General features: G+C 59.7%; 2 protein-coding genes across 2 annotated transcripts in view; one reads left to right on the forward strand and one right to left on the reverse strand.

Annotated features, from left to right (window-relative positions):
* The window catches only part of EP400 (E1A binding protein p400), an 80,081-nt gene extending 63,220 nt beyond the window's left edge, over positions 1-16,861 (forward strand). The window contains exons 35-53 of the mRNA XM_040987163.1: positions 185-319; positions 676-720; positions 803-956; positions 1,133-1,374; positions 1,467-1,640; positions 3,165-3,301; positions 3,402-3,458; positions 4,600-4,678; positions 4,787-5,056; positions 5,684-5,729; positions 5,804-5,913; positions 7,774-7,981; positions 8,060-8,226; positions 9,390-9,608; positions 10,706-10,901; positions 11,141-11,265; positions 11,927-12,073; positions 15,245-15,322; positions 15,576-16,861. Coding sequence (XP_040843097.1) covers positions 185-319; positions 676-720; positions 803-956; positions 1,133-1,374; positions 1,467-1,640; positions 3,165-3,301; positions 3,402-3,458; positions 4,600-4,678; positions 4,787-5,056; positions 5,684-5,729; positions 5,804-5,913; positions 7,774-7,981; positions 8,060-8,226; positions 9,390-9,608; positions 10,706-10,901; positions 11,141-11,265; positions 11,927-12,073; positions 15,245-15,322; positions 15,576-15,848 — 2,862 coding nt within the window. The 3' untranslated portion in view covers positions 15,849-16,861. The remainder of the gene's footprint in view (positions 1-184; positions 320-675; positions 721-802; positions 957-1,132; positions 1,375-1,466; positions 1,641-3,164; positions 3,302-3,401; positions 3,459-4,599; positions 4,679-4,786; positions 5,057-5,683; positions 5,730-5,803; positions 5,914-7,773; positions 7,982-8,059; positions 8,227-9,389; positions 9,609-10,705; positions 10,902-11,140; positions 11,266-11,926; positions 12,074-15,244; positions 15,323-15,575) is intronic.
* A 769-nt stretch (positions 16,862-17,630) lies between these two features.
* DDX51 (DEAD-box helicase 51) lies at positions 17,631-24,868 on the reverse strand. The gene is made up of 14 exons (XM_040987164.1): positions 24,509-24,868; positions 24,274-24,424; positions 24,052-24,197; positions 19,838-19,909; positions 19,606-19,712; positions 19,422-19,530; positions 19,190-19,335; positions 18,907-19,105; positions 18,711-18,826; positions 18,522-18,638; positions 18,317-18,418; positions 18,160-18,223; positions 17,942-18,076; positions 17,631-17,851 (listed from the first exon to the last, which is right to left on the reverse strand). Exons 1-14 carry the CDS (start codon positions 24,866-24,868, stop codon positions 17,825-17,827), a joined length of 1,851 nt encoding a protein of 616 aa, XP_040843098.1. The 3' UTR covers positions 17,631-17,824.
* Positions 24,869-24,908: the final 40 nt, after the last annotated feature.

Genomic DNA, 24,908 nt, shown 5'->3' on the forward strand with positions numbered 1-24,908 from the left:
TAGACGGGAGAGGGGCCCGTGTCCAGCGCTGAGACACAGAGGATGCCCATGGATGCTCCATGGGACAGGAGGCCAGCAGGTGTTCACTTGCACTCTGAGGCTGGGCCTGGGTGGAGTCGGCAGGGGCTGAAGGAGGGCTGGGCTCTGCTGCTTCTGAGTGTGTGACTTGCGCTCTGCCTGCCAGGATGCGGTCATGGCCTCGGTGAGGGAGTGGGAGTCCCGGCACGCGAAGGCACAGCAGGACCGAGAAGCCCAGCTGCAGCTGCAGCAGGAGGAGCCTGAGCTCCTCACCTACACCCGAGAGGACGCCTACAGCATGGTACGGCGGCCGAGAGCGTGGGCACTGCTTGGCTAGGCCAGTTAGCTAGCAGCTGGAATGAAAGTGAAGTACCCAGGACTCAAACTGGCACCCAAGTGGGATGCCAGCCTTGCTTTTGATGGTTTAACCTGCTGTGCCGTGATGCCAGCCCCATAACTCCTGTTTCACATCGTACACTTCTTGAGGGCTGACATATTGTTCTGGATTTTCATAAGGCTTCTGAATTGTGTGGTGGTGTTGTAAGTCTAATGCCACTCGTGTTGGCCGGACTTACTTGGGAGACCTGCATAGTAAATGATGTCAGGCATGCAGCGTGAAGCTGGCTGGGCATGTAAGCGCACCTGTGTTTCCTGCAGGAGTACGTCTACGAGGACGCTGACGGGCAGACAGAGGTGATGCCGGTGAGCAGCCTTCCGGTGTGTGGGGTGAGCAGCTGCCTGCCTGCTCCTGTCTTGCTTCTCACTGGGCCTTCTCTCCGTGCAGCTCTGGACCCCGCCCACTCCCCCTCAAGACGACAACGATATCTACATCGACTCGGTTATGTGTCTCATGTATGAAACCACGCCCATCCCAGAGGCTAAGCTGCCTCCGGTATATGTGAGAAAGGAGCGAAAGCGACACAAGACTGACCCCTCAGGTGGGCGTCTCAAGTTGGGGAGTGCGTGGCCTTGCCTTCCTGCTGCACCTGAGTAGCCACTTGCTGTCTGCTGCCCTCTTGTTGCAGAGTGCAAACGCTGGCAGTGTCCTGACTGGCAGCACAGCCAGTCTGCTCTCTGCTTCTCACTCTCAGTCTCTTCTGTCTTTGCTGTTCAGCTGCTGGCAGGAAGAAGAAGCAGCGGCATGGAGAGGCAGTGGTCCCGCCAAGGTCCCTGTTTGACCGAGCCACGCCGGGCATGCTCAAGATCAGACGTGAGGGGAAGGAGCAGAAGAAGAACTTGCTGCTGAAGCAGCAGGCACAGTTCGCCAAACCCATGATCAGTTACCCCAAACCCACGGCCGAGGCCGGGCAGGACAGTCCCGAATGGCTTATCGGGGAGGACTGGGCCCTGCTGCAGGTGCGCAGTGTGGCTCATGTGGGGGAGCCTGTGGCTGGGAAAGCCCTTTTCCCAGGGCGCTGACTTCCTGTCTCTGAACCCTAATCGTCTAGGCCGTCAAGCAGCTACTGGAGCTGCCGCTGAACCTCACGGTTGTATCACCTGCTCACACCCCGAACTGGGATCTTGTCAGTGATGTCGTCAACTCCTGCAGCCGAATTTACCGCTCTTCCAAACAGTGCCGGAATCGCTACGAGAATGTCATCATCCCCCGAGAAGAGGGCAAGGTGAGCGCTGCCCGATTCTGGGAGGAAGTGGGCAGGTGCAGTGACCTAAGGCTGCAGAGCTGGCCTCACCTGGCAGAGCTGGCCTCAGAGCTCTCTAGGATTCAATGAGGTCTGCAGGGTGCCTGACCTAGAGCATAAAAAGATGGAGCTTGACCTTGAATTTGTAAGTTAGGTGGGCTCCTTTGTGTACCCAGAACCAACCAGAGGTGCTGCCACTTCTTGTTAGAAAACTGTCCCAAGGTCATGATGTCCAGCCTAGCTTAGATGAGCTGCTATGCTATGCCCTTTGCTCCTCCCACATCTGCACCTGCTTCTCTCCATCTGGCTGTGCTCACAGCATGCAGCTCTGGCCTCCTCCCAGGGCTCCACCATGCTACCCCTTCATGGTGACAAAGCTGCAGCTGGTGTGCCCAGTCAGTCCCCTTGCTGAGTACCACAGGGCCCATCGTGGCAGGACTGTGAGAGATGAACACTGGCACTTGCATTGCCTTTGCTGTATGCAAGTGATGCCCTGTGTGCTGGTAACAACACTGTAGCTCGTTCATCCTGGTTCTTCTTACCAAGTGCTTATCCCTTTGAAAAAAAAAATGCGTTAAGTATTTCTTTGCTTTTCTGTTTAAAATGAAAAACGAAGCCCTCTTATGTCGTGGAAGCTTTTAATAATAACCATGACCGTGAAGCACTTTTTCCCTCCTCCCATAACTGACTTCTGGAGCTAATCCAGAAAGGCAAAACTACTCCTAAGCCTGAAGGTGAAACAGAACAAATTGGAATGCTGAATCTTTGTGAAGGAGATTGCAGGCAGGTTGAGTACCGGTGTGCAGTTACGTGGCTAGCACATCTGGAGCCCTGAAACCTGTGTTGTATTTGGGGGATGCACCTGGAGTGTGTGTGGCTGGGCACCCATCCCTGCCGCAGCCTGTGTGTACTCGCTGCTGTGCCGGCCCTGGCCCTGGCCTGGGGCTGCTGTCTGCAGACAGGGCTCATGCTGACTGTCCTTTCTCCCCAGCTCCTTTGTGGAGTTTCCTTTGGATGTGAGAACATGTCCATGACGGTTCAGCACACAGAGCCACCCCGTGTGTGCATATGCACCCACACGTGGAGGCCCACACCTGCATCCCGGGCTGCACTGCTGTCTTGGGTTAAGGCTTCATGAGAAAGATCAGAAATGCAAAGGGGAGAGGTGCTAGCAAGACATTCAGGTGTTGTTTGGTTTTTTCACCCTCTGTGCCACTGTCCCTAGAGGAAATGGTGACTAGTGGGGTCAGCACTGCCACTTGGCGTTGGATCCACTAGTAGAGGTTTACTGCTGGCTCCACACCTGGTCTCCTGCCATGTGGCCCCTGGAATTGGGTGTTCCCACATCTGTGGTTGCTGAATGGAGGGGCTGGGATTGAACTGAGTCACTTAGGGTCATTGCTGCTGGTGTCCTTACAGTGTAAAGCAGGGGCAGGAAAGGAGTTTGCATCCAGTTACGGAACCAGCACGGCTGACCTTGGTATGCTTATGTCCATTTTGTTTCAGAGCAAAAACAACCGCCCTGTGCGCACCAGCCAGCTCTACGCACAGGACGAGAATGCCGCCCATACCCAGCTGTATACGAATCACTTTGAGCTGATGAAGACGACTGCTGGCAAGAGAAGCCCCCCCATCAAGCCACTGTGAGCCCTGCCCCCAGCCCCGTGGGTGTCTGGGTGTCTGATTCCTCTGTCACAAAGGCTTCTGGCTGGAGTCATCTCTTTCTCCTCTTCTGTGCCACAGGCTGGGCATGAACCCCTTCCAGAAAAATCCCAAGCATGCCTCTGTGCTAGCAGAAAGGTATGTCTGTGCTTTGGTGCTCACTGAAATGTAATGAGTTGTGCAGAGAACTGGACCAGGCTTTGAAAATCAGCAAGGAGGGGAAAGAAAAAGATAATTGATAGATGGATAGGTCAGTCATTCTTGAACCTGAGAGCTTGGGCGTGTGGGTGTTTGCTGTGTTTGTATAATTTTCCTGGTGTGAAGTGGTCACCCCTGCCAGCTGTTACCACTACCTCCCTCCCGGCAGCCACTGCTTCCTTCCTGGGGCTCTGAGAATCTGCACAGGGCAGCCAGATGCCCTTGTCAGGTGAGCTGGCTCCTGAGGCAACTGCGGTGAGCCCGTTCAGTGATTCTCTTTGAGCCAGGCTGCTGTGCCTCCTGAGGCCAGACCACCTGTTGGAACCTGCACACATGCCCTGATGTTGCTCCCAATGAGCCTGCCTTCCTTGTCTGTGAGCCTAAAGGCAAAGGGCAGACGTTCGTCATACTTGACAGTGAACTGAATGGACATGCCCATGCAGCTCATGCTTGCTGGTGTGCCCCGGGCAGCTCAGTGCTGAGCAGAGTAGTCGCTCCCCTGACGTCTTAGCCAGCGTAAGGAGGTTCTCTGGAAGTTGCAGGCACATTTTCCGTGGTGTGCGAGAAGAGGCTCGCATAGCAGACTGGGCTTGGCTGTGTCCATGGCCTGGTGTTGCAGGCACCAAAGCTTGGGCTCTGCACGGTTGCACCTGTGTCGCAGGTGAGACAGGGAGAATCCCATCCAGCACCTGTGTGGGCAGGGTGGCATGTCACAGACGTGTCTGTGGAGTGCTGGGGGCTCCCTGGGCTGTGTTGAGGGTGTCTTCGGGAAGCTCATGGGGGAGGGCAGTGTCCCCCACCAAGGTCTGAAGGTAGCACCAAGCCCTGCGCACTCCGCTCGTGCCCTTTCTAAGGAGGTCCCTTGTTGATGAAGTATGGCTGATCTGGGCACTGACGGGCAGCGTGGCAGCGTGGGCAGGAAGCAGCCTGCCCCTCACTGCACACAGGCTTCAGGAAGTGCTCCTTTCTGGAGTTGGCCAGAAATCTTTTCAGATCACTGGTGACTGTGGGTCACCGAAACTGCAGGGAGATTGTGTGCGAGAGATGACCACCGAGTCTTTAATTTCTGCTTCTGTTTTAGTGGAATCAACTACGACAAGCCACTGCCTCCCATTCAGGTTGCGTCTCTTCGTGCAGAGCGGATTGCCAAAGAGAAAAAGGTGTGTGCCCCAGACTCTCGGACCCTCACGGGATGGTCTGCTGCCTCAGTGCCTCAGCCAGGCGTGGCTGCCCACTCCTCCAGCGACTTTTCTGTTCTGCTCTTCTAGGCCCTGGCTGACCAACAGAAGGCGCAGCAGCCAGCAGCGGCTCAGCCGCCTCCCCAGCAGCAGCAGCAGCAGCAGCAGCAGCCCCCACCACCGCCACAGCAGCCACCACCACCACTGCCGCAGGCACAGGCTGCAGGGGGCCAGCCAGCTGCGGGGCCACCAGCCGTGCCCCCTCAGACCCAGGCCCAGGCCCCTCCACAGCCACAGCCTGTGCAGGCTCCACCAAAGGGGCAGCCTGCCATCACCACCGTGGGCAATGCTGCAGTGCTGGTGAGGAGAGGCCACTGGCCCTATGTGGGGCTGCCCCTCCCCAGCTCTGCCATTTGGTGCCAGGGCTGCTTACTAAGATGAGCACTTAATGTCAGCTTGCGAACCTTCCTCTTTGGGGAAGGCAGGGAAAAGGGCTTGGTCTTTGAAACAAACAGATGCTTTAAAAAGCATGAGGAAGGTATGGCCAGGCGGGCTTCGGTGTTGAAGCCTGTGCCTGTGGCATCCCTTACTGTGTGCGTCTATAGGTGAGCATCTCACAGGTGTGGAGTCGGCTTGCAGAACACAGGTTCCACAGCTTCCGTGTTCTGCTGGGCCGTCAGCGGGGCAGGAAAGTGTTCATCTAAAAGGTGTACAGGCATCTGCTCCACCACTGCGGGGAGAGCCGGGCAAGAGCCGGGCAGCCACCGCAGTGCAGAGCACAGTCACAGTTCTAGTTCAGGCCGTCTGCACCCGGCGAGGCAGCTGCTCAGGCAGAATCCTGTCCTCTCAATGCACAAAACTGGCAACGGGAGCCAGGGCCACATGTGGGGTGGCTTGCATCTGTGTGCACACGGTGTGACTCTCAAACAAGTCGGAGTCTAGGGAGAACTTGGTGTGAAATTCTAAGGAGTTTTCTTTGTTCAGCAGACAGGAACCATTAAGACATCGGTGACTGGGACGAGCATGCCAGCTGGTAAGAGAGGCGGCCGTGTGCTGAGGAGGGGGCCTGACGTGCACGTGCTGACCTCCTGCTTGACCTTCCCACAGGCACCGTGAGTGGGAACGTGATTGTGAACAGCATCGCTGGGGTCCAGGCAGCCGCCTTCCAGTCGATCAACAAGCGCCTCGCCTCCCCTGTGGCCCCGGCCACCCTGCCCGTGAGTGCCCCCCACCGCAGGATGCCTCCACGCATTTCACTCCGGAAGTGAGAAACTGCTGATGTGATTTGCAGTTGCAGAATAAGCTAATGAGTGATGTGGATAAAGAATAGTTTCTGCCTTGTAATTTGAGAGAATAAGCAAGAGTTTGGTGGTATCATCTTTAGAGAGGAAGAAGGTGAGCCGGGAGTGTCATTCTGCACAAGGACAGTGATGAGACCTCACCCACACTGGGATGTTGGCCCGGTGCTGGAGGCAGGGTGGAGCTCGCCCCGGGAAGGCGCTCAGGGTTGCAGGCTGGTGGTGTCAGCAGCACAGCCCAGCGTCAAGCCCCTGCTTTTCTCAGAAAGCAGCTTCCAAACAACACAAAGCTAAGGTCAAGGACTTGAAATTTGTGTTGGGATTGTTTTGGTCACAGAGAGCAGGAGACGAGTATAATGCGTCAGGCTTAGGCAACTGCCAGTGTGGAATGCCATCCGTTGGGCATTCTGTTTAGATGTACTCTCCAGACATGGCAGCCAAGCCAAGGACTTGGAACCCCATCTGGGGACTCCCATGAGGAGTGTGGGCATCCAGCAGAGTCCAGGTCTGAGTGCGTTGGTGCTGCAGTGCTGCAGGGCCATGGACCCAGGAGGATTGGGACTACGTGGTCCATGGAGTCATTGTTGTCTCAGTAGCTGCCGCAGAACGGTGACCCTTGGCCCCGTGCACATCACCCCAGAGCAGTGCTTCACTTAACAGGTCGGCTTCTCCTGGCAGAGTGGGAAGCTTGTTCTGGAACCCAGAAAAGGAGATGATCTGAGATGGGTCATTGTTCACTCCTCTCTAAAAGGAATTGAAGTTACAGGTTAAAAATTTTAAAACTTTTAAAAGCTTCAAGGGACTTACACAAGACTAAATTGTGGTCAGGCCCAACTCTAAGGGAGAAAGGCAACGCAGAGAAATGAATAGGGGACCCGGAAGTGGGGTACTGTGTGGGTGAGGGAAACAAAGGTGAAGCCTGAGTTAGAGTGCCGTGGGGACGAAGTGAGCTGAGTTAAGCCTCAAGCAGGGTGCTGTTGGAAGTGCCAGTGTGTGTGTGAGCAGAGCTTCAGTGAGTGCCCTAGGGGTGAGCCCGAAGTGGGCTGCTGTGGAGGTGCCAGTGTGTGAGTGAAGGGAGCGAAGGTGAAGCCTCCTGGGAGGGACAAGAGCCCCCTTAGACTTCACTGCTGTTCTGAGAGCCCCCGTAGGATGAGCATTCTGTCTTACACGGTGCCAGGAAGCAAGAGGGCAGGCTGAATAGAAAGGCGCAGGTGGCCTGCCAACTTTCTGTCTGACACCAGAGCTTTGGAAGGGTCTGGAGCGTGCTGTGCTCTTCGGGGCACCGGGCATTTAATGCACCCTTCCAATCAGAGCTGTCAGGGTTTGCTGTAGCTCTGGGAAGGGCCCTGAGTGGGGTCATGGCTGCTGCTGCTACCCGTGCCCAGAGGTAAGGCTTAGGAGGCAAGGCCCTTATAGCAGGTGGGTGGGGCTGTAGGTCATGCAGATTGGAGAGTCAGGACTGCTGACTGTTTTTGAGGCATAAACACCAATGCTGGGGACACTTCAGAAGTCAAGTATTCCCTGGAGCAGCTCCTGGTGGACAGAAAGGGGACCAGGTGGCCTCTTGGGTTGGAGCCAGCATTTCTTCATGTGGCCGAGCTGCAATGCTGTGGGAAGTTGTGACTCAATGTGCGTTTGTAGCGAAAGCCAGAGCCCCCCGTGCCCTGAGCAGAGGCTGATGTTGACTGCGTGCATTGTCTTGGGCTCAGGACTCTGGCACACTTGGTTTCCTGCTGTGCATGAGAAAAGCCCTGACAAGTGTCTCTTTGCTTTTCCCAGGTAGCCGGAGGCTCTACCCCTGCCCAGGTGGTTCACACCCAGCAAAGAGCAGTTGGCTCCCCAGCCACAGCCACCAACGACCTGGTATCCATGGCAACGACTCAGGGTGTCCGTGCTGTCACTTCGGTGACCACCTCAGCTGTGGTCACCACCAACCTCACTCCAGCACAGACCCCAGCTCGGTCTCTGGTGACGCAGGTGTCCCAAGGTATCCGCACGTCTGACAGCTCCCTGAGCCTGCTGCTGTGAGAGTGTCTGCCCTCGCCTGATGTGGTTTCCTCTGCAGCCACAGGAGTCCAGCTGCCAGGAAAGGCCATCACGCCTGCACATTTCCAGCTCCTGAGGCAGCAACAGCAGCAGCAGCAGCAGCAGACCTCCCAGGTGCAAGTCCCACAGATGCAGGGCCAGGCCCAGTCCCCGGCACAGATCAAAACCGTGGGCAAGTTGGCACCGGTGAGCATTTCCCAGGGAGTCAGAAGACTGTCCAGGCGCACAGGAGCCATGCAGGTCCCTGTTGGTTGATGCATCTCAGTGTGTCCTGTACTGTCCACAGTAGGTCATTTGCTAGAGAGGACCAGAGGATGCCCTCTGCTCTTGCCCGGACAGTACTGGCAGGCTCAACTGCCAAGTGGTGGAAACGCGTTGCTTCAGGGCTGTGTGTCCAAGGCTTGTCACTGGAGCTCCCCTCCTGCTATCACCCAGCCTCTGTCAGAGGGGGAGGTGACTCTTTCTTGCTGTAGAAAGGACCCCAAGCAGGGCTCGCAGTGATGGAATCCCAGCCAACAGCTGGGCCAACAGTGGGCCTAGAGCTTGGCCCACTACCCAGAACCTCACCAGCCACTTGGGAGGCGATGTCAGGGCTGGTCCCAAGAGGCATCGGCAATCAGGAATGGGGGCTAGTTGGTGTGATATACAGTCAGATAAACAGACAAGAGGGGAGAGAGAGAGAGAGAGGAAGATCTTCCCATTCGCTGAGTCATTACCCCAAGTGACTGCAACGGCTGGTGCTGCGCCGATCAGGAGCCAGGAGCCTCTTCTGGGTCTCCCACGTGGGTGCAGGCTTTGGGCCATCCTCAAGTGCTTATCCAGGCCACAAGCAGGGAGCTGGATGAGAAGCAGAGCTACCGGGATTAGAACTGGTGCCTATATGGGATTCCGGCACGTGCAAGGCAAGGACTTCACCACGCCTACCAACTGATAGGCCCAAGATACATTTTTATTTATTTGAAAGTCATTTTTAGAGACATGCCATCCAGTGATCCATCCCCAAATGACCACAACAGCCAGGGCGGGCCAGACCTGAGCCAGGAGCTTCTTCCAACTTTTCCACATGGGTATAGGGGCCCAGGCACTTGGGCCATCTTGTTCTGCTTTCCTAGGCACATTAGCAGGCAGCTGGATCAGAAGAAGAACAGGCCAAACCCAAACCAGTATCCTCGCTGTAAGTGGTAGTTTAACTCGGTACACCGTGCTGCTAGCTCACCTGGCAGCCAGTGTTCCTCATGAGGTGTTAGACTTGGAGTTTCGGCACACTGCACATGAGCTGCAGTTTGGTGTCTGATGGGAAAGCTGAGATCTGGGTTGCGTGACAACAGTGATTTTCTTTGGGTTTTTAGGAACACATCATCAAAATGCAGAAGCACAAACTGCAGCTGCCTCCACAGCCCCCAACGCCACAAGCCCAGCCAGGACCCCCACAGCCCACGGCCCAAGTTCAGGTGCAGCCTCCACAACCCCCACAGCAGCAGAGCCCACAGCTCGCCACGGTCACAGCCCCGCGTCCTGGAGCACTCCTCACCGGCACCACCGTGGCCAACCTCCAGGTGGCCCGGCTTGTAAGTTGGAATCGATGCATTTGTTCTCCAAAAGCAACTTCATGTCCTGCCTTTAAGCTCGCTTGCTCAGAACATGTCAGCTGCCAGGAGCCTGCACGTGAGGCACCTCTCCCGCAGAGCTGCAGGCAGGGGAGTACGTGACAAGTAGTTCCCACGGTTTGTAGGGATGGAGAGTAGATGAGCCAAGGTCCCTGGGAGCCGGCACTCGGCCAGCATCAGCTGGCAGGGAGCGTGTAGGGGCGGGGAGGAGGAGCCAGAAGCAGAGGAAAGCTATTCCGGGGTGGTGTCAGATACGCTCCACCGGAGCGGCGATGGCCACCGAGGGAGGTCCCTGAGCCACACACTGCCCTGGGCCCAGGCAGACTGAGTGCTGGCTTAAGTGCCCCCGCTGTCCAGCACAGCTCACTCTGTTCAGGCCCAGCCCTGTGGATCTTTGGCCCCTGTTTTCTCTATCAAGTGGGGAGGGGCCTGTGTGCACTGAAAGCACAGATTTGGGGATAAGAGCCCTGGTACCGCCAAGGTCTGGCATGTGTTCCAAAAGACTGTGAAAGTATACACTTCCAGTCACGCTGGAAAGGAGAGCAGCACTGCCCTGTGAGCATGCGCACAGCCCTGGGGGTGGGGGTGCAGTGTCTGTTGCCAAGAGCCTCACTCAGCATCCCTGCATCCGCGTGTAGGCGTGAAGCAGCCCAAGAGGCCTGCGAGGCCACAACTGTTCCGGGATGATTTGTACTCCTTGTATTTCCTTAGCTACTCTGTGCACATGTCAGAATAGGCTCAATTCCATTTTCCTTTTTAAAAACTGTAATGAAGTGTTTGTTGCAGTAGGGGGCCATGCCCTCAGCAGAGGTTCAGGTGGGAGTGGGCGCCAGGTTGGTCACCCAGAGCCCTGGGGGCTGTGTCCCGTATGCATGGTGCCCACCCACCCATCAGCCTGAAGTAGAGCAGGCTGCACCCAGGGTTGACAAGAAGAGTGACCACACCCTGGGATGCTGTGTCCCCTGTATTACCATATCCCGAGTTTACAGATGTTTGTGACTGCTTATGACACACCGTGTCCTGAATGTCTGGACTCTCCTGTTATCTCCACTGTTTAGACCCGAGTTCCCACTTCTCAGCTGCAGGCGCAAGGGCAGATGCAGAGCCAGACGCCCCAACCAGCCCAGGTGGCCCTGGCGAAGCCGCCGGTGGTGTCTGTTCCAGCAGCTGTGGTCTCCTCGCCAGGAGTCACCACCCTGCCCATGAACGTGGCAGGGATCAGCGTGGCCATCGGGCAGCCGCAGAAAGCAGCAGGTGCCACCTCCCAGCCCCGCTGCCCCTTCCCGGGCTGGCCCAGGGTCTGAGTCTTTGTGGGTACAGTGGCCACCAGCTTGGCCGTGTCCTTTCCCTGGCCCCATCTCATGCTGGTGGCCTGCTTTAGCAGTGGTACCTCTGAGAGACTTCCATTACTAACCTTCCCTGGCCAAGTTGTAAGTGTTCCCGGGGGTGGGGGGGTTGTCCTTGCTGCACTGATGGGCACGTTGGCACTGCAGGACAGACTGTCGTGGCGCAGCCCGTGCACGTGCAGCAGCTACTTAAGCTCAAGCAGCAGGCCGTCCAGCAGCAGAAGGCCCTGCAGCCCCAGGTCGCTCAGGGCCCAGCCACTGTCCAGCAGAAGGTACGAGTCTCGCTGCTGGGGGAGGGCGTTTTTTGGGACACCTGGTCCAGGCCAAGGCACCCCTCCTAGGTGATGGGGCGGAAGTGTGAGGGAAACCTCTGCTGAGTAGCAGCATCCCTGAATTGCCCTGGGCAGACACGAGGGCAGTAGTCAGAGTGCCTGCACCCTGTGCTGCTCTCTGAATGCTGCACACTCACTCCATGGGGCTCAAGACTTGTCCTCAGAGTGAGTTGGCTCCATGGAGTACCTGGGCTGGGTACCTGTCTCTGGCTGCTGGCAGTGTGGGCTCTGCGGGCACATCACAGCAGACAGTTGGAAGCAGAGCTGTTGTGGGACATGCTGGGCGGAGGAGGGTGGAGTACTTGGGGGCCCCAGTGCCAGGAGAGGGGCTCTGTCACACCAGCACCCTGACCCAGGGAAGTGTGAGAGACGGTCATGGGCGAGTACCTCTGAGAACTAGTGCCCGGCTTCGCTCAGCAGCGGCTTGGTGGGAGTGCAGCCTCCTGTTTGGTTTACAGGCCTTCAGGGTCTTCACCCAAGGGCCCCGGCCCCTCAGTATGCTCCAACCAAGCATGCCGAAGGCATGGATGGGCCTCTGCTGGAGAGGGCAGCCACATGGGCCTGAACCTTACCTGGACTGATACACTCCCTCCCTCTGCAGATTACGGCCCAGCAGATCGCTGCCCAGGGCCCCCAGCAGAAGGTTACCTATGCCACCCAGCCAGCCCTGAAGACCCAATTTCTGACAACACCCATCTCCCAGGCACAGAAACTGGCCGGAACTCAGCAGGTGCAGACCCAGATCCAGGTGAGCTCAGTGCAGCTCTGCTGTGACGGCAGCAGCACAGGCACGCTGAGGTCCGCCCGGGTGGTGTCACCCGTGTGCCTGTCCAGCCTCTGTCAGCACAGGCCTGCTGCCCACCCTGCCTCTGGGCCGAGATGCAGGTTGAGCCTAACCTCTTGCTGTTGGCCTTCTGGGGTCGGCTCCAAGGGCTGGGGACCGCTGGACCTCTGTCTGCAGTTGTGCTCAACCCAGGGACCTGTTGCCTTTCGGTATGGTGCGCTGGGTGTCACATGTCTCACTGTGCTGCCTTCTGAATCCTTGGGACACAGTGTAAGATTCCAGTGAACTTGGCACCGAGCGTGAGTGAGCCCCTCCTCTGCTCCATGGTCCACATCACCGCCTTGGCGACTGTTGCAATGTTTGTGGCTAAGTCGTGCCACACTTGACCCAACGTGAGCCAAGCCAGTTCCTCCCTGGACTGTCCCTGGCTCCTTTCTCTGAGCGTTGGCATTACATAGCACAAGTGCGGGGTTCCATGCCTGGGTCCTCCAAGCCAGGGCCTCCTGTGGAGTCCTTGCAAGTTGTGCTAGGAGTATGCTTGGCGCTCGGCGTTGCTGCATTCCCCGTGGCTGTGGCATGTTTCATGTGCTGGTCTTGGGGGCCGGCAGCTCTGCCTCCCCCTCATCTCAGTAGCTCTGTTGGTTTCCCTTGCCCCCTGTGAATGCAGCTGTGGCCACTGCACTGCAGTGTGGGTCACAGGGAGGTAGCCTTACTCCGTTCCTTTTAGCTGGGGTGGTTTTTGTCTTTAGAAGCTAACTGGGGCCAGCATTGTGGCGCAGCAGGTAAAGCCGCAGCCTGTGACTCAGGCACCCTGTTGTATGGTTGCCATGTGAACACTCCTGGGAAGGCAGTGGGTGACAGCCCAGGTGCTTGGCCCCTGCACCCACATGAGAGAGCTGGAAGTGAGACCTGACTCCTGAGGCTTCAGCCCAGCCCTGGCCGTTGCAGCCATTTGAGGACCAAACCAGTGGATGAAAAATTCTCTCTCCCCACCCTCTCTCTTAGCTCTGCCTTTCAATTAGAAGATAAGTGAATAAATCTGCTAAAGAAAAGGTTGTGTGGACACACCCCATCCCCAAGCCCCAGGAAGGCCTGGCCCAGGATCAGCCCCTCAGGCTCTCCTCTCCGCTGCCACACCTCCCTGGGTGATGTCCTGGACCTGTCCCTGCCCCCTCGGCCTCTGGCCCAGCATAGCCAGAGCGAGCCCGTGCCTGCCCCCTGCTCACTGTCAGGCCCCCTCTGCCCTCGGCCCCCACGTCGGTCAGATTGTAGAACTTGGTGTTCCGTGAGTTGAAAATGTCTTTCAATGTTAGAACTGTCTTCGTTTCCAGATAAAGTTTTTGTTCTGATGTGCAAGTGAGGACTGAGTGGTTCTGTCTTGGAAGTGTGCTGACTGCAGTGTGTTCTAGAGCAGTGTCCTCTGGTGCAGTGTCTGAGCTGCACACACCACCCTCTTGTTCTGGCCCCCCCGGCCAAACTTCTGTTGGCGCTGTGGCAGGCTCCCAGAGGCCCATGGGAATCTCTCCAGCGTCTCTGTTTCCTGGTTTAGTGCCACCCACTGCGGAACCTGGGAAGTAGTGGCCCAGGAGTGTGAAGCCTGTTGACCTGAGCCACTGCACTCCCTTTAAAGGGAGCCCCAAGTTCTGCATTGCAGGTGCCTGTGGTATAGGCAGCCCAGGGCGGGGACAGGCTGCAGCCACTGCACCCTCACTTCCCACCCCCCCACCCCCGTTCTCCTGTTTGTTTTGTTTGGGTCTGCTCTGGCTCTGTTGGTTCCTGTTCCTGCAAGGTGGCACGTGCTTGTCGTCCTGGTGCCAGGCAGCCTATGCACCTCACCACATTTGGAGCAAACCCTGTTCCTCGCCGCTCCTGGGGTTGCACAGCTGCTGCTCTACATCAGCAGCCAGCCACCAAGCCTGCCACACGGTGCTCCTACCTCGCCCAGGAGTAGCATCTGGGCAGTGTGAAGCAGGTGTTGGCTCTCTCCTCTGCTTCCCTCACACAGCACCTCTGTGTTCAGCATTGCGGCTCCTCTTAGCTTGGCGTCTGCTGCACTGTCCCCTCTGCCGCAGCTGAGCCACATGCGTTTGGTCCCGTCTGCCCTGGGTTTTCACCTTCATCTTTGATCACAGTTTCTCCTTTTGAGGCTTTACGTTGCGGCCTGAGCTGTCCTTCGTGACGACTGGAGGTTTTGTCTGTTTTTAGACGATGTTCTCCTTGGGAACCTCTTTCCTTTAGAGTTCTTTGTGCCTGGGGTTGAAGGTGGACGTTGTTTCACGCGTCTCCAGATCTCAGTCCTAAGGAGACATGGCAGTGTGATACTAGCCGCTTGGAGGGTTATTCCCCCGTCACAGGATTCATTCCAGGCAGGCACTGAACCCAGCCCCTCCTTGCATCTGCATCCCCAATTGCTGGCCTCTTAGAAGGCAACTCCTTCTGTCTCGTGGGGTCCACAGGAGCAGGCCTGGACCTGGGTGTCTGCAGACCATCGGACACCTGGTCACATGCCCTAACCTGGACAGCTTGGCAGGAACCGAGGTGCCCGAGTCAGTGGGATACGCTTGGGGCAGGTTTCCCTGTCGGGAGGTGGCCTCTGGGGCTGGCATGAAATGGGTCATCAGCATACACTTGCAAGCCCCAGGGAAGCACGGCTGAGCCTGTGCCTGGGAGAGAACATGGCATCCCCCAGCTTTGGCCCGGCCTGCCTTGGCTGTGGCCCTCGGGGGCTCGGACCAGCAGATGGGAACATTGTCCTTTCAAACAAATGTTTCGGAGGGTGGCAGAATGAAAGATGCATGTTCGGTCCACTGGCTCACTCCCCACGTGGCCAGGCACATGGACTGTCCTCCACTGCTTTCCAAGTACAGGAAAGTGCATCAGCAGGGCACTGGATGGCACTTGAACCAGTGCCCATGCGAGATGCCACCTGTGCAGGCAGCGGCTAACCCACCATGTCATAGTGCCGGGCCCCTCGAGTCGATCTTAGCAAAAGGTATTTCCCACCAACGTGAGTGCCCTCTCACTGCTGCGGGAGAGCTCGCCTGTGGTCCTGGTTGCTGTCTGCCAAGAACTGAGAAGGAAAAGAAAATTCCCTGGAATTCTACGTTGGGCCTTTATGAGTTTGGTTTGTCACAGGTTGCAAAGCTGCCTCCAGTTGTCCAGCAGCAGACGCCTGTGGCTGGCATCCAGCAGGTCGCCTCAGCTTCCCAGCAGGTAGGACATGGACTGGGCCCAAGCTGGGGGAGCTGGGATACCCCCGACGAAACAATCGCTTCCGATTTCACGACAAAGAGCATGTCACCTTGGGATGGACACACCACCTGGGTTTACCCCTGATGCTAACAGAGACCGCTCAGACCTGGAGGAGGCTGGGTGTGCCTCACTTGGCACCATATCTAGAGGTCCTTACTGGGGATTATCTCCATCCTGGCACATCCCAGTGACTAGGGGTTCTGTCTCGCCTCAGGCTTCCCCACAGACTGTGACACTGACGCAGGCCACGGCGGCCGGGCCACAGGTGCAGATGATCCCTGCGGTGACCGCGACAGCCCAGGTAGTCCAGCAGAAGCTCATCCAGCAGCAGGTGGTGACCTCAGCGTCAGCCCCGCTCCAGGCTCCAGGCGGCCCTAGCCCCGCCCAGGTGCCCACAGGCGCCGACAGCCCCAGTCAGCAGCCCAAGCTGCACATGAGGGTCCCCGCAGTCCGCCTGAAGACGCCCACCAAGCCTCCCTGCCAGTAGCCAGAGGGCACCCCATCCCAGGAACTTGGTGGAGGGCCACCACGACTGTCCCCGGGGCAAGGAGCTGCCTGCAGTGGGCCTTCCGACCGAAGGCAAGCAGACGTGGTTTATTCGGGCTTTTCAGTGCCACTGCGCCCAGGACGCACTCCTGCTGGGTCTGAGGAAAATGCCTCTTGCAGCCCGGGTGCAATTCGTTTTCGTTTAAAGGAAACTTGAGGTAGCAATTCTGAGCGCATCCTGATAGCCCCAGGCTTTGGATCCAGGCCATGGGGAGTTGGTGTGCCCAGCGTCTGCCACCTGCACACAGTCCAGGGGCTTGTGGCCTGCCGTCACGCTTCCGCAGAGTGAACGTGGCCTCGGTGGTCTCGCTGGGCCATGCTTCGATCTTCATTCAGGGCCGTCATCCCATCTGTTCCCTGTCACGCCCCTTGGCAGCCTTGAGAGGGTGCTGTCTTCCAGGATCCCTCCCTGCACAGCCTGTGTAGACAGCCCCCAAGGAGAAATCCGGAAGGTTCGGTGGCTGGGAACACACCACACCACGGCAGTGTGGTGACAGCAAGATGGCAGCACCCAGGCTGGCTCACCTTGGGGCTTCTCAGCCTGCCCACACAGCAGCTGCACCCTGCAGTGTGGACAGTGTCCCTGTCTTGTCACTGAGGGGCGCTCAATGTCCTTGTCAATGTCCCCCTCCCCCATGTACTGTTCCCCTGGCCTGTTTTAAAGGTTCAGCTTCCCAGTTATTTAAGAATTGTGTTTAGATGATGTTGTCCTCGCGAGTTTTGAGAACACGGGATGTAGTCAGGTTCCTTGGCCTCGATGGCCGCAGGAGGCAGGGGCATCCGCGGTAGTGTTTGTTCTTTTTGTTCACTGTTGTAACTAGATAGCTCTAAAGGAACAGGACTGAAGCTGTACATACTTTGTAAACATGAGCGTTTGTACTGAGTAGGATTTTAAAAAGGGCCCCCGTATCTTGCCAACCAAAAGGCAAAATAAAATGACCTTTTTATACAAGACTTTCTTCTGATCTGGTACAGAGCAGGCATCACTGGTGTCATAAAACACATTGATTCCATAGGGGAGGGAGGTGGCAGAGCCTGTGGTCACTCTGGCGTCCTTGGAGAGGTAAGGGCCATGTGCTCCCACGCTGCTGGTGTCTGCAGAGGACAGTGCAGGCCACAGGACAGGTGGGTGGCGGCGGCTCTGGGGAGCTCATGGCCCTTGGGTGTTGGCAGGAGGTGCCTGGGCTCTGTTGCACCCTTGGCTGCAGAGCTCTTGGGTATGGGGGCGGGGGCTTGCCAGGCTGGTGTGAGACAGCTGGCACTCACCCCAGGGGCCTGGCCACTGAGAGGAGTGACAGTGGTGCTTTGGGGCCTGCAAGTGTATCCACCACAGCCAAGGGGGTCTCAGAGACCAAGCAAATGGAACAAACCAAACACCTTCCATGAGATGAAACACGTGTAATCCCGACCCCCGCTCAACCACACAAACTCAGGAAAGCGTTGATAGAACCATAGCAGACTGCACTAGAATACAATCAAACACTGGGGCTGATGCTATTGCCTAAAACCATCACCTGCAACACAGGCATCCCTTATGGGCACTGGTTTGTGTCCCAGCTGCTCCATCCCACCCAACTCCCTGCCTGTGGCCTTGGGGCCCTGCACCCCCGTGGGAGACCTGGAAGAAGCTCCTGACCAGCTGCTGACCAGCCCAGCTCCGGCCAGTGTTGCCATTTGGGGAGTGAACAGCAGATGTAACTCTGCCTCTCAAATAAGTTAAATCTTAAAAGGAAGAAGCACATGTATTACCAGCCCCAGGCCCGTTTCTGTGCCCTGCACCACAGGAGCCTCACAGCCAAGAACATGAGCACTCCTGCCCTCCCTGGGCAGCCTGCCAGGACTCCTGCCCGCTGAGACTTAGGATGCTCGGTCTGTGTGTGTGCGTGTGCGTGCGCGCGTGTTCCAGGATCCCCCAGCCTAGGCAGCCTTCTGCTTTCGCTCCTCCTGTGGAAGGACACAGGGCTTAGTGCAGTGCTGCCCCCAGCACCGTGTCCCCGGGCCCAGCACTAGGCCGCGCTGTGGCCTTGCCCTTACCCTGACTGTCTCCTCCAGCTGAGACAGAGCTGCCTCGTATCGTGGGATCAGCGGCTGCAGCAGCTCACTAGGTGTCTCGTGCCGCTGCAGCTCCGGCGCCCCAGCCTCGCCCAGCATACGGAGGAAGCGCCTCTCCTGCAGGGAGCAGTGCAGGGTGAACGGGGAGTGGTCTCCAAGCAGCACCCCCTCCACCCTGCACAAGACCCACTTGCCAGCACCTGTACTTTGAGGAGCAGCGTGAAGGCCTGTCCAGTCTTGCCGGCTCGAGCAGTTCTCCCGACACTGAAACCCAGGGGCACGCCAGGGTGGCCTGTGACCCCCAGGATCTCTCAGAGCCAGCGTCCTCCCCCCTCGTCCCTAGCCGTGAGCTCTCACCGGTGCACATAGGTCCTCAGATACTGGGGCGCATCATAGTTGACCACCAGCTCCACACCCTGCACATCAATGCCACGGGCAGCCGCGTCCGTGCTCACCAGCCTGGCAGCATGGGAGGATGGGAGCTTGTTGGGACCCCAGCTGGCCACCACAGGGACACACTCCCACCCCGAGAGGCCTTCCTGGACAAGGGCCAGGGACTCACAGCTGGATTTTTCCCTGCTCAAACTGCTTCAGGATGTCCCTCCTCTGGCCTGGCCCGTAGCGGGAGGAGAACTCAGCCACGCTCACACCCCCAAAAGCTTGCAGCAGCAGGAAGAGCCTGCACAGAAAAGACACCCCAGATGGGCGTGGCCCAGGCCCCTCCAGCGCCCCCACAAGCCACAGGCCTCACCTGTGCGAGTTCTCGCGGGAGTTGGTAAAGCACAGGACCCTGGAGAGCTTCCTCTGCAGGAGCAGGTGCAGGATGACCAGCGGCTTGAACCGAAGGCGGCAGGGCACATAGTGGTGCTGCAGAGGAAGGGCACAGTGGGGTTGGCCAGAGCTCCAGGCCCTGGCCACCCTGCCCCACACCCCTGCCCCACACTCACCGTGAGCCCCACGGGGAAGGCATACTTCCCTGCTGAGCCCTCCTGCCCCTGCTCATCCCCATCCCTCGGGCCCCCGCGGGCCTGTCCCGAGGAGAAGAGCCGGGGCTGATAAAGGCCGAGCCGCTGCAGCTTCTCAGGGTCTTGGGTCAGGGTGGCCGAGAAGAGCAGCTTCTGCAGTGGAACCTGGGGACAGCAAGTGCTGGGGGAAAAGCGGATGATGGCAGCCATGCTCACCCACAGGACTCCCGCTAGGTGGGGCATAAGGGGTGACCCTGCCCAGTACCTGGCCGCCGTCACAGCCTGCGGCTGCACCCTCTGCCACATTCCACCCGGCTCTGCTGGGCTGTCACTCCGGAAGGCCGCAGCCACCACCCGCGGTAGCCAGGACTGGTGCATGCTGTCCACCATGCGGTCAGCCTCATCAATGACCTGCGGGGATCAGACGCCCTGACTGGGGAGGACTGCTCCCTGCTGAAGCCAGCCGCAGCCCTGGGCGGGGACCTGTGGGGCACTACCAGGAAGCGCAGCTGCTGCAGGCAGAATCCTGGCGTCTGGTCGATGTGGTCCACCAGGCGGCCAGGGGTGGCCACCACAATATCAGCCAGGGAGCGGTAGCCATTGGTCCTGTAAGGAGGAGGAAAGCTCACTTCCTGCTCCCTTGCAGCTGGGCCCCAGGACTGGGCTCCCCACAGCACCCACGTTCTCTGGGTGAGGCTCTCCTGCTCCTTGGCCAGTGACTTCTGTCCAGTGACAAGAGCGACCCGCAGAGGTGTGGCATCCGTGTACACATGGAAGACTTTGCTCACCTGAGGAACACATGCTGTTGGCCGGCAGGCTGGCACAGGGCCCCCAGCACAGCACCTAGGACGCAGGTCCCCTGACCATCACATACATGGGGGGCCTCCAACAAGCGGGCATGAGGGCCACAAACCTGCTGGGCTAGTTCCTTGGTGGGCAGCACAACCAGGGCACGGATGTGGCAGACTACTCGATGTAACAGAGCCTGCACAGAAAAAGGAGGTCCACAGCAGAGCAGAACACATGTCAGCCAAGACCAGACACCCCACAAAAGCACACGTCAGCCCTGGACACCCCTCGTCGGCCCACGGACACCCCACGTCAGCCCACGGACACCCCGTGTCAGCAAACAGACACCCCTCGTCGGCCCACGGACACCCAACGTCAGCAAACACCCCATGTCAGCACACAGACACCCCGCGTCGGCCCACGGACACCCCACGTCAGCAAACACCCCGTGTCAGCACACAGACACCCCACGTCAGCCCAGAGACACCCCATGTCAGCACACAGACACCCCTCATCGGCCCACGGAAACCCCATGTCAGCGTACAGTCACCCCACATCGGCCCACGGACAACCCACGTCAGCAAATACCCCATGTCAGCATACAGACACCCCTCATCGGCCCACGGACACCCCGTGTCAGCACACAGACACCCCTCGTCGGCCCATGGACACCCAATGTCAGCAAACACCCCATGTCAGCACACAGACACCCCTCGTCGGCCCAGACACCCCACGTCAGCAAACACCCCACGTCAGCATACAGACACCCCATGTCGGCCCACGGACACCCCGTGTCAGCACACAGACACCCCTCGTCGGCCCATGGACACCCAATGTCAGCAAACACCCCATGTCAGCACACAGACACCCCTCGTCGGCCCAGACACCCCACGTCAGCAAACACCCCACGTCAGCACACAGACACCCTCATCGGCCCACGGACACCCGTGTCAGCACAGACACCCTCGTCGGCCACGACACCCTGTCAGCACACACCCCTCGTCGGCCCATGGACACCCAATGTCAGCAAACACCCCATGTCAGCACACAGACACCCCTCGTCGGCCCAGACACCCCACGTCAGCAAACACCCCACGTCAGCACACAGACACCCCTCATCGGCCCACGGACACCCCGTGTCAGCATACAGACACCCCTCGTCGGCCCACGGACACCCACGTCAGCAAACACCCCATGTCAGCACACGGACACCCCGCGTCGGCCCACGGAAACCCCATGTCAGCACACAGGCACCCCGCGTCAGCCCACGGACACCCCACGTCAGCAAACACCCCATGTCAGCACACAGACACCCCTCGTCGGCCCACGGAAACCCATGTCAGCACAGCACCCCGTCGCCACGACCCCACGTCAGCAAACACCCCATGTCAGCACACAGACACCCCTCGTCGGCCCACGGACACCCCGTGTCAGCACACAGACACCCCTCGTCGGCCCACGGACACCCAACGTCAGCAAACACCCCATGTCAGCATACAGACACCCCTCATCGGCCCACGGACACCCAACGTCAGCAAACACCCCACGTCAGCATACAGACAGCCCTCGTCAGCCCACGGACACCCCACGTCAGTAAACACCCCATGTCAGCACACAGACACCCCACGTCGGCCCTGGACACCCCGTGTCAACAGACACCCCTCGTCGGCCCACGGACACCCCACGTCGGCCCAGGGACACCCCGTGTCAGCACACGGACACCCCACGTCAGCAAACACCCCATGTCAGCACACAGACACGCCTCATGGGCCCACGGACACCCTGTGTCAGCACACAGACACCCCACGTCGGCCCAGGGACACCCAACGTCAGCAAACACCCATGTCACAACAGACACCCCGTCAGCCCACGGACACCCGTGTCAGCATACAGACACCCCGTCAGCCCACGGACACCCACGTCAGCAAACACCCCATGTCAGCATACAGACACCCCTCATCGGCCCAGACACCCCACGTCAGCAAACACCCCACGTCAGCACACAGACACCCCTCATCGGCCCACGGACACCCTGTGTCAGCACACAGACACCCCTCGTCGGCCCACGGACACCCTGTGTCAGCATACAGACACCCCACGTCAGCCCACGGACACCCCACGTCAGCAAACACCCCATGTCAGCACACAGACACCCCTCGTCGGGCCACAGACACCCCGTGTCAGCACACAGACACCCCTCGTCGGCCCACGGACACCCAACGTCAGCAAACACCCCATGTCAGCATACAGACATCCCGCGTCAGCACACGGACACCCCACGTCAGTGAACACCCCATGTCAGCACACAGACACCCCACGTCGGCCCTGGACACCCCGTGTCAACATAGACACCCCTCGTCGGCCCACGGACACCCCACGTCGGCCCAGGGACACCCCGTGTCAGCACATGGACACCCCACGTCAGCAAACACCCCATGTCAGCACACGGACACCCCTCGTCGGCCCACGGACACCCCATGTCAGTATACAGACACCCCTTGTCAGCAAACACCCCATGTCAGCACACAGACACCCCACGTCGACCTTGGACACTCCATATCAGCACACAGACATCCCGCGTCGGCCCTGGACACTCCGTGTCAGCACACGGCCACCCCATGTCAGCAGACACCCCATATCAGCACACAGACACCCCTCGTCGGCCCACGGACACCCTGTGTCAGCACACAGACACCCCTCGTCGGCCCACGGACACCCCACGTCAGCACACATCACCCTGGACACTCCATATCAGCACACAGACACCCCCGTCAGCATGGACACCCCGTGTCAGCACACGGCCACCCCACGTCAGCAGACACCCCATGTCAGCACACAGACACCCCTCGTCGGCCCACGGACACCCCGCGTCGGCCCACGGACACCCCATGTCAGCACACAGACACCCCACGTCGGCCCTGGACACCCCATGTCAACATAGACACCCCTCGTCGGCCCACGGATACCCCACGTCGGCCCAGGGACACCCCGTGTCAGCACACGGACACCCCACGTCAGCAAACACCCCATGTCAGCACACAGACACCCCTCATGGGCCCACGGACACCCCGTGTCAGCACACAGACACCCCACGTCGGCCCACGGACACCCAACGTCAGCAAACACCCCATGTCAGCACACAGACACCCCGCGTCGGCCCACGGACACCCTGTGTCAGCACACAGACACCCCACGTCAGCCCACGGACACCCAACGTCAGCAAACACCCCATGTCAGCATACAGACACCCCTCATCGGCCCAGACACCCCACGTCAGCAAACACCCCACGTCAGCACACAGACACCCCTCGTCGGCCCACGGACACCCCGTGTCAGCACACAGACACCCCTCGTCGGCCCACGGACACCCCGTGTCAGCACACAGACACCCCTCGTCGGCCCACGGACACCCAACGTCAGCAAACACCCCATGTCAGCACACAGACACCCCTCGTCGGCCCACGGACACCCCGTGTCAGCACACAGACAACCCACGTCGGCCCACGGACACCCAACGTCAGCAAACACCCCATGTCAGCATACAGACATCCCGCGTCAGCACACGGACACCCCACGTCAGTGAACACCCCATGTCAGCACACAGACACCCCACGTCGGCCCTGGACACCCCGTGTCAACATAGACACCCCTCGTCGGCCCACGGACACCCCACGTCGGCCCAGGGACACCCCGTGTCAGCACATGGACACCCCACGTCAGCAAACACCCCATGTCAGCACACGGACACCCCTCGTCGGCCCACGAACACCCCATGTCAGTATACAGACACCCCTTGTCAGCAAACACCCCATGTCAGCACACAGACAACCCACGTCGGCCTTGGACACTCCATATCAGCACACAGACATCCCGCGTCGGCCCTGGACACTCCGTGTCAGCACACGGCCACCCCATGTCAGCAGACACCCCATATCAGCACACAGACACCCCTCGTCGGCCCACGGACACCCTGTGTCAGCACACAGACACCCCACGTCGGCCCAAGGACACCCCGTGTCAGCACACATCAGCCCTGGACACTCCATATCAGCACACAGACACCCCGCGTCAGCCCTGGACACTCCGTGTCAGCACACGGCCACCCCACGTCAGCAGACACCCCATATCAGCACACAGACACCCCTCGTCGGCCCACGGACACCCCGCGTCGGCCCACGGACACCCTGTGTCAGCACACAGACACCCCGCGTCGGCCCAGGGACACCCCGTGTCAGCACACATAAGCCCTGGACACTCCATATCAGCACACAGACACCCCATGTCGGCCCACGGACACCCACCAACACCCCGGTTCCAGCTGCACCAGCACATCCTCACCTGCACCACAGGGATGACGAAGGCTAGGGTCTTCCCACTGCCGGTCGGGGCGCACACACAGAGGTCGCTGGGCCAGTAGCCGCCTCTGCCCACCAAAAAGCCGCCCGCTGCCCCCTCCAGAAGGGCGGGAATCACGGCTGCCTGCACTGCACGGAGGAGGGGAGCGTGAGCGGCCGTGCAGGGTGCAGGGTTCAGGGGAGCCCGCCCACCGCCGGCTCACACCTGGGAAGTAGGCGGAGATGCCCTGCGCCCGCAGCTGCCTCTGCAGGTCGGGGTGCACCTCGGGCACGTCCTCCAGCGGAGTGAGGTTCTCGGTGACGTCGCGCCTGAGCCGGCTCGGTTGGGCCAGCCACCCCGGCAGGAAGGGCTGCACCTGCGCCGGAGCGAGCAGAGGACACGGTCCCGCGGGGCCCGGCCAGCCGGCCGCGGCTCACCTAGCCGCCCCGCCGCCCCGCACCTGGGCCGCCCTGCTCCGCACGGAGGCCGCCAGCAGCGGCGTGGGGCACGGGGGCCCGCCGTCCGCGCCCGCCTCGGCCTCGCTGGGCCCCGGGGCGTCGCCGCCCGCCTTCCGCCGCTTGGCCGGCCGGGCGTCCGGGCTCCCCGCCGCCTCCCCGGCCCTCCGCCGCCGCCGGGGCCGCCGCCGCCGCCTGCCCGCCGCCTCCGCTGGCGCGGCTTCCCGCCGCTGGCGCTGCCGCTCGAGAGCCCGGCTCTGCAGCCGCGCGAGCAGCGCCCGGGCCCTGTCGCCCGCCGCCGCCTCCGCTTCGCCCGGCCCGGCCGCCTCCGCGCCGCAGAACCGCGCGATGTGGAACAGCGCCATGGGCACACGCGGCGGCCGGCGCGCGGTGATGACGCCACCG

Source organism: Ochotona curzoniae, unplaced genomic scaffold (genome assembly GCF_017591425.1).
Source record: "Ochotona curzoniae isolate NIBS_2020 unplaced genomic scaffold, NIBS_Ocur_1.0 contig_46, whole genome shotgun sequence".
NCBI lineage: Eukaryota > Metazoa > Chordata > Mammalia > Lagomorpha > Ochotonidae > Ochotona > Ochotona curzoniae.

Excerpts from the sequence above, each read along its gene's own strand:
- DDX51 (XM_040987164.1), bottom strand. The coding sequence starts at position 24,868 with ATGGCGCTGTTCCACATCGCGCGGTTCTGCGGCGCGGAGGCGGCCGGG. Across the intron at positions 18,224-18,316 it reads CTGAGGACCTATGTGCACCG|TGTCGGGAGAACTGCTCGAG; the intron begins GTGAGAGCTCAC and ends CCTGGGTTTCAG. Across the intron at positions 17,852-17,941 it reads AGCTGGAGGAGACAGTCAGG|GAGGAGCGAAAGCAGAAGGC; the intron begins GTAAGGGCAAGG and ends GTCCTTCCACAG.